The sequence below is a fragment of the Bos mutus genome, chromosome 25 (genome assembly GCF_027580195.1).
Source record: "Bos mutus isolate GX-2022 chromosome 25, NWIPB_WYAK_1.1, whole genome shotgun sequence".
Classification (NCBI taxonomy): domain Eukaryota; kingdom Metazoa; phylum Chordata; class Mammalia; order Artiodactyla; family Bovidae; genus Bos; species Bos mutus.
The window spans coordinates 33,458,006-33,474,879 of record NC_091641.1 but is presented as its reverse complement, the minus strand read 5'-3'; the positions used below and the strand labels follow the sequence as shown (position 1 = coordinate 33,474,879).

Below are 16,874 nucleotides of genomic sequence, written 5' to 3'. Positions count from 1 at the left end.
CATTGACAAGTTGGGAAGCAAGCCTAACTCCTACAGTCAATAACTCTACAGTGTGAAGTACTGAGTTAACTAGCCTGTTGGGTAATTCGTTAACCTTGTAGAGCCTTAGGTTCTTCATCTTTTTAAGTACCCAACTCATAGGAATAATAGTACTCAGCTCATAGCAGTAAGAGTACCAAGCTCACAGCAATAACAGTACCCAGCTCATAGCAGTAAGAGTACCAGTTCATAGCAATAATAGTGTCCAGCTCAGAGGAAAAATAGTACCTCTGAGTAATGGTAGTAATGGTACCCAGCTCACTGGCATCTTCTGAGGATGAAACAAGATTATGCACGTGAAGTACTTGGAGCTGCATCTCACAGATGGCTAGGTTTCAATCAATGCAAAGATGAAATATCATGATGTTGTCCTAAAGGCACTTTCAGCTTACCTCTCCCAAACCTAAATGTGTATTCCTCCATGCCTCTGTTCTTTCTGAACCCTTCCTCCTCTCGGTCCTGTCCACTCCAGACAGAACAGCAGTTCTCAGTACTCAATGAATTAACCTTGCAAAGCCCAGGGACTGTGTGTATCTGAGTCACCAGCAGTGCCAATAAAACAGGGGCTCCTGACCCCCACAGGCTTGGAGGTGCTGGCCCTAGCACAGGGAGGAAATGTTCACCTTTCCTATGAAAATGCTGCTGACACTTGCAAAGAGATGTGGCCACCCTGCGCCTTTTAGTATACAGACACATCACTGAGCACAGTTTGGGCCTTTCCAATTCTTCTTCCAAACTACTCAATGTAAGAGAAGCCAAAAGATGCGTGTCTGCTTCCCAACACTGTCGGACTGGAAATGAGATCAGCAAAGGGACTTGGGAGGAGGCCTGACTGATGCTTCTAAAGGAAACTGGGACTTCTCCATAAATTTATATACGCATAATTGGACATGAAAGTCAGTTAAGATAAGAACACATAAACCATCCCACTATGTCTTCAAATATTAGGCTCCTCAGAGTCGTAAGAACGTAGATTGTTTAATTTAAATCTGGCGTAAGTGCTATGCTTGCAGTTTTGCCTACTTGCCAAAACCACTTGGAGAACATTGGCTTCTGATGACTGAGCGTTTATACATCTAAATCTGTCTCCACTCGTTTCAGCTTCAGTTCCCTCTTCTAAAGCACACGGGCCCCGCATTTGATTATTGTACACCACAGTCACCTGAAGAACTTGTTGAAGCATGCAGATTCCCAAGCACGGGATCTGGAATTCAAATGCAGATCCGGAATTTGAATCTCCAAATTCCAGAGACTCAGGTTCTGTTGGCTTAGTGGGGCTCAGGAATTCACATTTTTATTAGCATCCCTACTGATTCAGGTGGGCTTCCCAGGTGGCTCAGGAGTAAAGAATCTGCCTGCCAATGCAGGAAACATGGGTGTGGGTTGGGAAGATCCCAGAGGAGAAAATGGCAACCCATTCCAGTATTCTTGCCTGGAGAGTTCCAAGGATAGAGGAGCCTGGTGGGCTACTGTCTACGGGGTCACAAAAGAGTTGGACATGACTTAGTGCTTAAACAACAACAACTGATTCAGACCCAGTTGGCCTGGAAACCCAGGGTCATGAAATGCTCATCCACCTTTGGTTCGGGAGACCCCCACATGTCATCACAGAGCTGTTCCTGAAAACCCCCATCTGTCAATATTTGCAGATCAACCTTATTTTCTCACTGATTTACTTGATATTTTTCTGGGATGTTTTATCTCCATTTATTATAAATTTCAATAAACCATGACACTTAAAAAACTTAGTTTCAAATTACACAACCACTTAGTTTCAAGTTTCTGTGCCCCAAGACTCTTAAAGTGATTCTGGATTCTGAAGACAAGCTACATGTTTATATTGGCTGGCCTACTCTTCATGTGCATAATGTATTTATTGAACTTGCGAACAGTAGTTCTCAGATTTTACCTTGTATCAAAATCACCTTGGAGCAGCAGGATGCTTGTTAAAATGCAAATCCAAAATCTCTACCACTAAAGAGAAGGTCTTGTGTTGAGTCCAAAACCTTGCATTTTTATAAGTAACCATTCGATTCAGGTGGGCCTCCCTGGTGGCTCAGTCAGTTAAGAATGTGCCTGCAATGCAAGAGATCCGGATTCGATCCCTGGGTTGGGAAGATCCCCTGGAGAAGGCAAATGGCAACTCACTCCAGTATTCCTGCCTGGAGAAGTCCATGGACAGAGGAGCCTCGTGGGCTACAGTCCATGGGATTGCAAAGAGTCGGACACGACTGAGCGACTAACACGGACACACATTTGATTTAGGTAGAGTTCATTCCCTGGCCAGGGTTGGAGACATCCAGCTGTGGAGAGTTATTCTAAATCTTTTCTGCAAAACTGACAGCCGTTTATAATTGTGGTTTGTCTGGATTTTGCATTTTGGAAAGTGCTAAAGAAGTGTTCAAGTGCTGACACAAGTAAAAGAATCTCAGAATTATTTCAGAGACTGAAGAATCCAGCCCTTTTACTCTTTAGATGGGGAAATTGAGGCTCATGACTTGAAATTGAGGTGGCTTGAAATAGATGGGGAAATTGAGGTGACATGACTTGTCCAAGGTCACAGCTAGCTAACGATAGAGCCCAGACTCAGACTGAGCTGGGACTCTTGTTTAACCATAATCCAAAGTCCCTCTTGTGTTTCAGACTCTTCTAGTAAGTTACAATTCATAAAGGAGCCTCCCTGTTTTATTGACCCTGCTGTATATGTACTTATAATCACTAAAGCACAGATGTCACTGAGACTTGTGAGTGGAGGGGTGGGACCCAACAGCTGAGCTACTTGCTCTGGGTTTTCTAAGCCAAGCCTCACTGGATTTTAGCATACTGGGGGTAGCATAAAGGGAATATCTTGAAATCCAACAATCCAGAAGCACGTAGGGTACCTCCCTGTACCTTTTGAGAAAAGAAACTTCTAGAGATGCTATACATAGTGAAGGAAGGGAATGTCTATTTTTTCAAAGCTGGGGTTTATTTTCTTATTATTATAATTAAATGAGTTTATTATTCCTTAAACTGTATATCCTCATGATATTTACTCTTATAAAATAATTTCATAATACAGTTCCTGACAGAGGATGAGATGGCTGGATGGCATCACTGACTCGATGGACGTGAGTCTCAGTGAACTCCGGGGGTTGGTGATGGACAGGGAGGCCTGGCGTGCTGCGATTCATGGGGTCGCAAAGAGTCGGACATGACTGAGCGACTGATCTGATCTGATTTTAAAGTAATGTATTTCAAAATGAAAAATTTAAAAATAAAATGGGATGGGAAAGGGAAAAGGCAACTCAGTGTGGTGAAGTGGACACCTGAAAGACAGAAGTCTCACGACGGGATGAGCAGACATGATCAACACAGAGGCTGTCAGACCTTGGTGCAGTTTGGTGATGGCAGTTCTCAAATTTAGTTCTCATAATCATCTGAGGAGTCATCTTTGCGACCCCATGGACTGCAGCCTGCCAGGCTCCTCTGTCCATGGAATTCTCCAGGAAAGAATACTAGAGTGGATGCCCACCTCCCTTCTCCAGGGGATCTTCCTGACCCAGGGATTGAACCCAGGTCTCCCGCATTGCACGTAGTATGTTTACCATCTGAGCTGCCAGGGAAGGTCCTCTCATACTTTAGACCAAGAAAAATTCCAAATATTAAAAATGCAACCAAAATAGAAGAGGATAAAACTATTTTATATCTGAGTGAAAAGGAGTTTTGAATTACAACTCAAAATCAGTGATGGAAAAAAAAAGACTGATGAGTGTGACTATACAAAATATAAATCTCCACAGGGAAAAAAAAAATTATCTGCAGGCTCAAAAGATAAAGTAACAACAACAGAAAACTGGGACAAACATTTGTAATCACACCACAAATAAAGGGCTCATTTCTCTAATAGATAAATTAATAAGAAAAGATCATCAAAACAAGAGAAAAAAAATAATGAATGCTTTCAAAAAAGTAGTTGCAGAAGGCTTTTAATTACATTTGGCAAAAAAAAAATTACGGATAATAAAAATGGTGCACATTTAAATGTTGGCACATGTTTTACCTATTATCTTTGCAAACTTTTCAAAGACTGATGACACGCTGTGTTGACAAAGACTTTGGGGACACAGGTACGTTTATACAGCAGTGGGTAAAGGTGAATTTCCTTGGGAGGGAAATTTGTCAATGTTTGTCAAAATCACAGCTATGTGTGTAGTCTTTCACCCAGCAATCCAAGAAATTTCTCCTACAATGGATGTGACGCACATGTAAGAATATTCACTGCAGTATTGTTTGCAACAACAACAAAAAATGATATCCTAAATATCCATCAGTAGGGGACTGATGAAATACCATATGGTACACTCACACAATGAAAAAGACTATAAATCTGTAAAATAAAAAAATCTCTGCAGCTGTTTATGCTTTGATAGAGAAAGATCTGGGAGGATACACAGGAAAAGCAGTAAAGGCGATTACTTCGTAGGGTACTGGGGCTTCCCGGGTGACGGTATAGCGGTAAGAACGTGCCTGCCAATGCAGGAGATGTAGGAGACGCAGGTTTGATCCATGGGTCAGGAAGATCCCCTGGAGGAGGAAATCGTAACCCACTCCAGTATTCTTGCCTGGGGAATCCCATGGACAGAGGAGCCTGGTGGGTCACAGTCCATGGGGTCGCAAAGAGTCACACGACTAAAGCAACTTAGCACGCATGCGCAGAGGGTACTAGGCAAAAAAGGCACAGTGTGGAAGGAAGGCTCTCCACTGTTTAATTTTTTATTTTTGAATTGTGTAAATGAACTATCTATTCAAAATTTGATTTAAATAATTATCTGAGAAGCCTGTTAAACATATAAGTGATTTCCCCTAATATCAACTCCACTGAGACAGAATCTCCAAGTATAAGGAGGAGTGCCCTCACCTGTAACAGTGTGTGTAGTTATTTCTTAAAAAAAAAAAAAAAAAAAGACACATCACTTTAGCTCTAGTTTCTGCGTTTAAAGTAACAATGTCATGCATTCTCCTCTCTGGAGATTGAACATAGAATAAACCCACCATCTGCCCAAGTTTGCTAAGATGGATGTTATAATCATTATATGGCTTCCCAAGAACAATTCGTACAATTTATGACAAGGGATGGTTTGTATATCTCTACCCTTTTTGTTAGTGTTATTAAAAAAAATTGAAAAAAAGAATAAAACCTATTTTGTCCTCTGGGTGACAGATAGATGAAGAGGAGACCAGTCAGCCCTCAACCATTGTTCCAAACTATTGTCCTCACATTTATCCTCATGGTCTGTTCAGAATAACAGTATATATTGATGAAAATACCACAATGGAAACAAATAAAAACTCACACCTGTGGCTAAGCTGGAAAGTCATCAAAAATCTGTCTTTTCTGATATCTACCGAAAGTGAACATCCCACATTCTATTGTTTGGCAATTCCACTGTTAGGTATATAACAAGGAAAATGTATTCGCTTGTGCAACAAAAGACATGTAGGAAAAAGCCCTAAGGAGCTTGACTCACAATAGCCCCACGTGGAACACCACCCCCACGTCCATCACGGTTAGAAGAGATGTGTGCGGTGTGGTGTGTCCCCACACCAAACATTCTGCGTAGCAACGAGAATGAAAGAACCAGAAAGACATGCAGTGACCCCGCTAACAGAATGGTGAGCCAGAAAAAGGGCAATCCAAAAAGAAAACGTGATTTCGTTATATGTTAGAATAACAGGGCAAAAGAACCTGCGGTTTTAGAAGTGAGGATGGTAGATGGAAGACAGTACAGTAAGTCCCCTACATACGAACAAGTTCCATTCCGAGAGTGAGTTCATTAAATCCAATTTGTTTGTAAGTCCAGCAAAGTTAGCTTAGTCCCCAGCTAACTCAGTTGGCTATATGGTACTGTACTGTAATAGGTTTATAATACTTTTCGTGCAAATAATGCATAAAAAACAAACAAGCACAAAAACTAAAGAAAACATTTCTAATCTTACAGGACAGTGCCTTGAAAAGTACTGTAGTCCGGGACAACAGCTGGCATACAGGGGCTGGCATCGAGTGAACAGGCAAGAAAAGTTACCGACCGGAGGAGGGAGAGGAGGTGGGAGATGGGAGAGCTGAAGGATCTGGGTGGTTAGGTCAGTTGGACAAAGTCATCGAGCTGCATATTTAACACTTTTACATTTTCTGAATTTTTGTTATGCTTTTCAGTAAGTTTTTAAAAAGTCATGAGCAGTGTGTGAATGAGTTTTGGATAAGTAACAGGCTCGACTTCTAAATAAATGCTCTCCCAGCCCCTGTTGAGATACCAAGAGATCCTAAGGAGACTGCAAGACAAAATGCCATTGGCCTCAGCTCCTGGAAATGATGCAGAGATCTGGGCATGATGCAGAGGGGTCCCTCTGCCCCACCGGAAAAAAAGCAGCAGCAAGACCTTCTCAATGCCTGGCAGAACAGTCAAGAGAAAGAGGCTGTGTGTTAATCTGCAAGGAGAATACACTGCAGCCTGTTTTACTTGTCAGAATTCCTGACAGCTGAGAGGGTACATGTAAGTTAATTTTCTGGATAAGCAAAAATTTCCTCTTTAAACAATCCCACCATTTAAAACAAAATTATTTTTAATGGAACCCTTTCAAAAACACATTTCACACATCCCTGACTTTTCAAAAAGTTGAAGAGTCCACGGAATAGAATTTAACCTTTACACCAAATAACACCAGCAATTAGGTCCCGTTTCAGTGCCAGGCACTATCTGAAATGCTTTACAGTAAATTTCCTCTTAATCCTCCTAAAACCCCTAAGAATTAGGTCTTATCATCATTCCCACTTCACATATGAGACTGAGGGTGATTGATTAATTGTCTGAGGTCATAAAACAGGTCTTCTGTTTACAGCCTCAGTTATTTCGCATCTGCTAACTTCCACCATGCCAACAGGTAGACGAGAATGTTCACTGTTCCTCTAGAGAGACTGAGTTCTCACTGCTTTTCTCTCCATATTTCCTTTCTCCTTCCTCAATGTGACACTCTTCTACAGAAGGCTACACCTCATAAACTCCTACCTAAAATCAGATAAAAATTGATAGCACTTTGTTTTCACCACTTTATATAAATTCCATCTCCTTAGATCTTCCTATGGCTAAAATAATCCCACTGAGTTGGGCCAACTTCTTTATCAGTTTAAGAGATCCCACTGGTTCTCTGCATTTCAAAGTGTCCTGGATTTGCTTTTTGCTTAATACAACTCAGAAGGAAGGCTTGGATTCTCATCAGATTAACAAAAAACAGCCCTCAGCGGGGGGCCTCCTTGACCTCCAGCTCTTGAGAAATTACAATGGGGAAACAGACAAGCACCGAGGCGTGCAGTCATTGTCTGTAAGGCGCATGGACGGGCAGGCCTGCAGAGCAAAAGAAAAACCATCCTTACCCTGTTTTCAAGCTGACCAAGGCGTCCTCGACTCCCTTCTGGTTAAATTTGGTCATGTACTGGTGCATGTAGGGGTAGTTGTTCCGGATGTTTCTCTCCGTACTGCCATTGGGCACCGTGCCAAATCGAAAGGGCGGGGAATAGTCGTGAGGTCTCTGAAACTGCAGAGAGACAGAGAGAGAGAGAGCAGGAGGAGAAAGAAGAGTCAGCCATCCTCTGCCTCGTGTCAGGAGTCAAACATCGGCATGCATCACCGCAGGACAGAAGAAACCCATTCATTTCTGTGCTTTCTTTCTGCTTAATCACACCTTCCAGTTGTCTGAGAGCTCCAGGAAGTCAGAAACAGAGTCTGTCTTGTTCCCCACTGTTCCCTGGAGCCCAGCATAGGGCCCGGCTGGGTGTGCAATAGATGCCCGCTGGATGGCATTTTAGAGAGACTGGCCTAGTGGTAGGGACACAGGGAGAAGCCGGGAAATGCTAGTTGAGCTGGAGTAAATGCATGACGTTAGCTCATTCATCAGTTTTACAGTGACATTTCCTGAGATCCTCATCAATCACTCACATTTCTGGACTCCATTTACAATTCCTTCCAGTACATTCCAACAGAAGATGATGAAGGGGAGCAGAATTTGCCATCCCCAAATATGCCTCTCTGGCATATGGATTTTTGGGGGGCTGGTTTTTTTTTTTTTAAGATACAGCAGACACAGGAGAAACTGGAAACTGAGTCCAAGTTAACCTTTTTGGAAGAAGCAAAAATCTTACATTTATAAGGGTGTCTTCCTCTCTGTAACCTGGAAGAGGACAATGACTAAATCTCTAAAACTTTTATCAGTGGAGAAGGCAGTGACTGAAATCTGCATCACGACCATACCCTTGCTTACTTGCTTTTCTTGGTCACCTCCTAGAACCTTCCTTCCCCACTGCCACACATCCCCAACCCTCATTGCTCTGCATCTTTCTTATGACTTCAGCTGAAGATAAAATTTAAGCTGGTGGTTTGGGCTATTTTAGGGAGTTCCTTAGTTTTCTTGGGTATCCCCATATATACAGGAGGTATACATGTTTTTCTCCTGTTAATCTGTCTTTTTTTTTTTTTTTTATGGGGAGTGGAGGTCTCAACCAAGAAACTAGAAGGGTAGAGGGACAGTCATTTTTCTTCCCTTACAATGATTCTATGTTATCATTTACTCATTCTCTAGCCATCATTCATTCATTCATCTATTCATGCATGCAGGCAGGCAGTACTTATTGAGGGCCTAACACATGCCAGGGGCTTCCCTGGTGGCTCAGTGGTAAAGAATCTGCCTATCAATGGCGGAGACACAGATTCGGTCCCTGGGTTGGGGAAACCCCCTGGAGAAGGAAACGGCAACACATTCCAGTATTCTTGCCTGGGAAATCCCATGGACAGATGATCCTGGAGGCTACAGTCCATGGAGTCACAAAAGAGTCAGGCACAAGTTAGCAACTAAAACAATAGCAACCCATCCCAGGCACAATGCCAGGCTCCATGAAGGTTTCTTGAGCTGGATTCCATACTAACCATTAGCTTCCTGGGCATACCCATGTCCAGTACGGCTCCTGAGCCTCTGTAATGGCTCACTGTCCATGCTCCCCTCATCTTCCCTGACTGGCTGAGATTGTCTGTTCAGAACAGTCCTCCCCAAGATGTCCCACTTTGATCATGAGGTTATTTTTTTCACTCTGTTTATGCTGTGTTACATCAACTTATTTTCATATGTTTAATCACCTACACATTCTTGGGATAAATCTCATTTGGTCATGACATCTTATTCTTTTTATATGCTCCTGCTTGATTTGGGTTGCTAGTATCTTGGTGAGGATTTTTGCATCAATATTTTAAAAAGATGTAGAGAACAAATGTACGGACACCAAGGGAGGATGCGGAGGGTGGGATGGATTGGGATTGACATATGTACAGTACTATGGATGAAACAGATGACTAATGAGAACCTACTACAGAGCACAGGGAACTCTGCTCCACGCTCTGTGGTGACCTAAATGGGAAGGAAATCCCGGGAAGAGGGGATTCACTCTGCTGTGCAGGAGAAACTAACCCAACAGTACAAAGCAACGATGAGCTTGTGCTCAGTCGCTCAGTCCTGTTTGACTCTTTGTGACCCTGTGGACTGTAGCTCGCCAGGCTCCTCTGCCCATGGAATTTATCAGGCAAGAATACTAGAGTGGGGTGCCATTTCCCACTCCAGGGGATCTTCCCAAACCAGGGATCAAACCCACGTCTCGCATCTCCTGCATTTAACCTCCTGCAGGCAGGTTTTTTTACCACTGAGCCACCTGGGAAGACCCAAAGCAACAAGACATTGGCCCATCATTTTCTTTCCCTTGTGATATCTTTGTTTACTTTATTATCAAGGAAAAATACTGGCTTCATAGAATAAGTTAGGAAGTGTTCCCTTACTCTCTATTTTTCTGAAGAGTTTGAGAAGGATTGGTGTTAATTCTTCTTTAAACTGGTAAAATTTACCAGTGAAGCTGTCTGGTCCTGAATTTTTCCATTCTTTAAAAATTTTTTTTTTTTTATTGAACTGAAGTTGATTTATAATATTGTGTGAGCTTCTGGTACACAGCAAAGTGATTCGTCATATATACATATTCTTTTCCATTATAGTTTATCACAAGATGTTGAACACAGTTCCCTGGGCTATACAGTAGGACTTGCCGTTTATGTTTTATATACAGTAGTTTGTATCTGCTAATCCCAAGCTCCTAATTTATCCATCCCCCAGATACGCCCATTTGGCATGTGAATTATTTTGAGCTGAAGGCATTCGAGATCCCATGGGCTCAAGAGAAACTTTTCCCCCTTCCCTCAAAGAATTTAAACTGGGGGCCTTGCCCATAAGAAGAATGATTATCAGAAATAAGATTTTATGACCTGTGACAGGCAAACATTTAATTACTGAACATCTGCTCTTCTCATCATCCTGTGAATCACCCACCTCCCTCTACAGCCCCAGGCTCCTACTCTACTCTTTAGCTTGGGATGGCACATCTTCCTGATTTTATCTTTCTGTCTCTGAACCTCTCATGTAAGGCGGCGGGTGGGGGGTGGGAGGGCGTTCCTGTGCATTCAAAATTAAATTAGAGTTTCTCCTGTTGGTCTGCCTAACGTTAATTTAATTCTAAGACCAGGCAAAAGAATCCAGAAGGAGAGAGAAAGGTTTTCTTCCTCTCTGACATCTGCTCACATCTTCAGTGTTTGGGGCAATCTAATCAGATTAGGCGTCCAGAAGACTGGGTCTAAGTCCTGGAAATACAGTTAAAATCTAGAGACAGCACAAGGCGATGGTTATTAAGTGTGAGCTCAGCTTCACAGGTTCCAAAATCAGTCCCTTACGGACTGTAGAGTCTTAGTGAAGTCACTTCCCTTCCCACTGTTTCCACTTATTTCCTGTTGGCAGAGTAGGAAACTCATCAGTACTTCCCTCTTGGGGTCAGTGCTGCTGCTGCTAAGTCACTTCAGTCATATCCGACTCTGTGAGACCCCAAAGACGGCAGCCCACCAGGCTCCCCCGTTCCTGGGATTCTCCAGGCAAGAACACTGGAGTGGGTTGCCATTTCCTTCTCCAATGCATGAAAGGAAAAGTGAAAGTGAAGTCCCTCAGTCGTGTCCGACTCTTCACGACCCCATGGATTGCAGCCTACCAGGCTCCTCCATCCATGGGATTTTCCAGGCAAGAGTACTGGAGTGGAGTGCCATTGCCTTCTCTGCTTGGGGTCAATGGGAAGATTTAAAATTACAGTGTTTGTCAAGTAATAAGAATAGTATCTAGAACAGAAGAAGCATTCACAAAATAAAACTGTTCATAGCTAGTGGTAGTGGGAAGCCACTGTATAACACAGGGCACCAGCCTGGGGCTCTGTGATGATATAGAGGGGTGGGATGAGGGGGTAGGAGGGAGGCTCAAAAGAAAGGGGATCTATATATATGATTACAGCTGATTCGTCTTGTTGCAAGGCAGGAATCAACACAACATTATAAAGCAATTATCTTCCAATTAAAAACAAATTTTTAAATCTTTAAATAAATTAAAAAAATAAAACTCTCACTTTTCATTTCTACCATCATTCTGGGAAAAAAAATGTAACCTGGACCTCATTTTTCTATGAAATATGGAATTCTGGAACCAGAAAGTGATGATAATATGACTTAACACTTCTTGAGGACTCGGCTGGGGCCAGCAATGTGCCAAGAACGTTAACAAATATTGGCTCATTTAGTACAACAACCCTGTGTGTGTGTTAGTCGCTCAGTCTTTTCTGACTCTGAGGCCATGTGGACTGCAGCCTGACAGGCTCCTCTGTCCATGGAATTCCCCAGGCAAGAATACTGGAGTGGGTTGCCATTCCCTTCTCTAGGGGATTTTCTTGACCCAGGGATCAAACTCAGGTCTCCTACATTGACAGGCAGATTCTTTACCACCTGATCTACCAGGGAAACCCTAAAACAACTCTGCCAGGAAACTAACCTTCAAGGCTTGGTTTCACAGATGAGGAAACCAAGGCTCACAGAGGTTACATGACCTTCTTAAGATTGTTGTTGCTGTTCAGTCACTAAGTCATGTCTGACTCTTTGTGATCCCATGGACTGCAGCATACCAGGCTTCCCTGTCCTTCAGCATTTCCCAGAGTTTGCTCAAACGCAGGTCCATTGAGTCCATGATGCCATCCAACCATCTCATCCTCTGTCGTCCCCTTCTCCTCCTGCCCCAAATCCTTCCCAGCATCAGTGTCTTTTTCAGTGAGTTGGCTCTTCACATCAGGTGACCAAAGTGTTCTTAAGATTACACTCCTTGTAAGCAGCCCTAAGGTCTGAACTCTATCAATCCTCCGGGACCCTCACTAGTGATCTCTCCTCTTTTAGAGGTGAGGACCTTGTAACCCAGAGGGAAGGACAGCCAGTGAATCTCTGGCAGCACCAGCACTGGGGTCCAGAGGTCTCTCAGAGTCCCAGGCCAGCACGTCTTCCACGGAACTGAGAGCTGCCCAAGGAAGCGTCCAAGTTTACCCCAGGGTGAGGCCCGTGGAAACCATTATTCCTTTTTCCAGACTCACACTTCATTTCACTGTTAATTAAAATTTCCAGCTGCAGATTGTCCCCCTTAAATTAGGCATGCTGCTGCCTAATAAGCAGCCGTAACTGGATTGGGGGGAAGTATCCATACATTGTCCAAATGAGATCCTCCTGCTGGGAGCCTTGCGTTGGGAGTGTGTGTGTGTTTGTGTGTGTGTGCAGACAACAGAATGCTCTTTGCACTCACTCAGGCAAGCGGCGTCACAACCCATCACCTCGGAGGGGGAGGCGCTACCCCAGCGCAATGGCATGGCAACTGTCTGCTCGGGGGCACAAAGGCAGCGGCTCTGCTCATAAATCTAGGCCTTGAAGCAGCCGCTCTCAATCTCCTGAGACATCGACGGCCTGTTTGCCTAACTGCCTTCCCCTTCACTCACCATCTGTAGCTGAGGAGGCTCGCAGCTCTTTGAGATCCTTTCCTTCTTTGCCTTTGGTTTGCAGAACAATAGAGAGAGGGAGTCCACCTCGGGGATGAATTTCTACACTTCTCTGGCCTTGACTGTACCATCACCCACTCTAAACTCAGCCTGACACCCAGATGGAGGAACCTTTTCCTGTTCAACTAAAGGCTGTCAAACTTTTAAAAGCATGACTCATGACACATCTTCCATCTCTGCCCTGCACACACACAGACACATACCACATCACAGCACGCTTTCTACCTGGGATTATCCTCTAACGTCAGCCATGGTGAACTACATTTTTAATGGCCACCATCTGTAAATTAATGTCACGACTCCCTAAAGCGTCCTAACCTACAGTGTGACAAATAGCTAGGGGCAAGGATGACTCTTGCAGGAAGCCCAGGGCCTAGTGTTAAGGGCACCCTCTGTGTTTCTTCAGTTCAGTTCCATCCCTCATTTGTGTCTGACTCTTTGCAACCCCATGGACTACAGCACACCAGGCTTCCCTGTCCATCACCAACTCCTGGAGCTTGCTCAAACTCATGTCCATCGAGTCGGCGATGCCATCCAACCATCTCATCCTCTGTTGTTCCCTTCTCCTCCTGCCTTCAAAATTCCCCAGCATCAGGGTCTTTACCAATGAGTCAGTTCTTCACATCAGGTGGCCAAAGTATTGGAGTTTTCGGCTTCAGCATCAGTCCTTCCAATGAATATTCAGGACTGATTTCCTTTAGGATTGACTGGTTGGATCTCCTTGCAGTCCAAGGGACTCTCAAGAGTCTTCTCCAACACCACAGTTCAAAAGCATCAATTCTTTGGTGCTCAGCTTTCTTCACAGTCCAACTCTCACATCCATACATGACCACTGGAAAAACCATAGCTTTGACTAGACGGACCTTTGTTGGCAAAGTAATGTCTCTGCTTTTGAATATGCTGTCTGGATTGGTCATAACTTTCCTTCCAAGGAGTAAGCGTCTTTTAATTTCATGGCTGCATTCACCATCTGAAGTGATTTTGGAGCCCCCAAAAATAAAGTCTGACACTGTTTCTACTGTTTCCCCATCTATTTCCCATGAAGTGGTGGGACTGGATGCCATGATCTTAGTTTTCTGAATGTTGAGCTTTAAGGCAACTTTGTCACTCTCCTCTTTCACTTTCAACAAGAGGCTTTTCAGTTCCTCTTCACTTTCTGCCATAAGGGTGGTGTCATCTGTATATCTGAGGTTGTTGATATTTCTCCTGGCAATCTTGATCCCAGCTTGTGCTTCATCCAGCCCTGTTTTTCCCATGATGTACTCTCTATGTGTTTCTTACAGGAATGGATTTCCAAGGTAACTTTCTTCCAGAGAGTTGAGAGTGCAGAAGAAACAAATGTGGGCTCCAGCCCAGGAAGGGGTGGTGCAGAGGTCTCCTCCATCAATAAGATTACGTGTGTTCATGCTAAGTTGCTTCAGTCATGTCTGACTCTTTGCAACCCTTTGGACTGTAGCCTGCCAGGTTCCTCTGTCCATTGGATTTCTCAGACAAGAATACTGGAGTGGGTTGCTATTTCCTATTTCAGGGCATCTTCCCAATCCAGGGAGTGAACCCGTGTCCCTGTGTCCCCTGCACTGGCGGATTCTTTACCACTGAGCCACCTGGGAGCCACGTGCTTCGGATGTAGCATCAAACTGCCCCAGCCCTTAAGAGTGTGGAGAGGCTCAGAGGCCTCCACTCAGCCAATGAGGGTGGAGCCACTGTATAACACAGGGCACCAGCCTGGGGCTCTGTGATGATATAGAGGGGTGGGATGAGGGGGTAGGAGGGAGGCTCAAAAGAAAGGGATCTATATATATGATTACAGCTGATTCGTCTTGTTGCAAGGCAGGAATCAACACAACATTATAAAGCAATTATCTTCCAATTAAAAACAAATTTTTAAATCTTTAAATAAATTAAAAAAATAAAACTCTCACTTTTCATTTCTACCATCATTCTGAAAAAAAAAATGTAACCTGGACCTCATTTTTTCTATGAAATATGGAATTCTGGAACCAGAAAGTGATGATAATATGACTTAACACTTCTTGAGGACTCGGCTGGGGCCAGCAATGTGCCAAGAACGTTAACAAATATTGGCTCATTTAGTACAACAACCCTGTGTGTGTGTTAGTCGCTCAGTCTTTTCTGACTCTGAGGCCATGTGGACTGCAGCCTGACAGGCTCCTCTGTCCATGGAATTCCCAGGCAAGAATACTGGGTGGGTTGCCATTCCCTTCTCTAGGGATTTTCTTGACCCAGGGATCAAACTCAGGTCTCCTACATTGACAGGCAGATTCTTTACCACCTGATCTACCAGGAAACCCTAAAACAACTCTGCCAGGAAACTAACCTTCAAGGCTTGGTTTCACAGATGAGGAAACCAAGGCTCACAGAGGTTACATGACCTTCTTAAGATTGTTGTTGCTGTTCAGTCACTAAGTCATGTCTGACTCTTTGTGATCCCATGGACTGCAGCACACCAGGCTTCCCTGTCCTTCACCATTTCCCAGAGTTTGCTCAAACGCAGCTCCATTGAGTCCATGATGCCATCCAACCATCTCATCCTCTGTCGTCCCCTTCTCCTCCTGCCCCCAAATCCTTCCCAGCATCAGTGTCTTTTCCAGCGAGTTGGCTCTTCACATCAGGTGACCAAAGTGTTCTTAAGATTACACTCCTTGTAAGCAGCCCTAAGGTCTGAACTCTATCAATCCTCTGGGACCCTCACTAGTGATCTCTCCTCTTTTAGAGGTGAGGACCTTGTAACCCAGAGGGAAGAACAGCCAGTGAACCTCTGGCAGCACCAGCACTGGGGTCCAGAGGTCTCTCAGAGTCCCAGGCCAGCACGTCTTCCACGGAACTGAGAGCTGCCCAAGGAAGCGTCCAAGTTTACCCCAGGGTGAGGCCCGTGGAAACCATTATTCCTTTTTCCAGACTCACACTTCATTTCACTGTTAATTAAAATTTCCAGCTGCAGATTGTCCCCCTTAAATTAGGCATGCTGCTGCCTAATAAGCAGCCGTAACTGGATTGGGGGGAAGTATCCATACATTGTCCAAATGAGATCCTCCTGCTGGGAGCCTTGCGTTGGGAGTGTGTGTGTGTTTGTGTGTGTGCAGACAACAGAATGCTCTTTGCACTCACTCAGGCAAGCGGCGTCACAACCCATCACCTCGGAGGGGGAGGCGCTACCCCAGCGCAATGGCATGGCAACTGTCTGCTCGGGGGCACAAAGGCAGCGGCTCTGCTCATAAATCTAGGCCTTGAAGCAGCCGCTCTCAATCTCCTGAGACATCGACGGCCTGTTTGCCTAACTGCCTTCCCCTTCACTCACCATCTGTAGCTGAGGAGGCTCGCAGCTCTTTGAGATCCTTTCCTTCTTTGCCTTTGGTTTGCAGAACAATAGAGAGAGGGAGTCCACCTGGGATGAATTTCTACACTTCTCTGGCCTTGACTGTACCATCACCCACTCTAAACTCAGCCTGACACCCAGATGGAGGAACCTTTTCCTGTTCAACTAAAGGCTGTCAAACTTTTAAAAGCATGACTCATGACACATCTTCCATCTCTGCCCTGCACACACACAGACACATACCACATCACAGCACGCTTTCTACCTGGGATTATCCTCTAACGTCAGCCATGGTGAACTACATTTTTAATGGCCACCATCTGTAAATTAATGTCACGACTCCCTAAAGCGTCCTAACCTACAGTGTGACAAATAGCTAGGGGCAGGATGACTCTTGCAGGAAGCCCAGGGCCTAGTGTTAAGGGCACCCTCTGTGTTTCTTCAGTTCAGTTCCATCCCTCATTTGTGTCTGACTCTTTGCAACCCCATGGACTGCAGCACACCAGGCTTCCCTGTCCATCACCAACTCCT

At 44.4% G+C, this 16,874-nt stretch overlaps 1 protein-coding gene across 2 annotated transcripts in view; it reads right to left on the bottom strand.

Moving 5' to 3' along the window:
- GRIN2A (glutamate ionotropic receptor NMDA type subunit 2A) overlaps positions 1-16,874 on the bottom strand; it is a 446,329-nt gene that overhangs the window by 63,030 nt on the left and 366,425 nt on the right. For both annotated transcript variants that reach the window (XM_005889409.2, XM_014476279.2), the window contains exon 9: positions 7,451-7,611. In XM_005889409.2, coding sequence (XP_005889471.2) covers positions 7,451-7,611 — 161 coding nt within the window. The remainder of the gene's footprint in view (positions 1-7,450; positions 7,612-16,874) is intronic.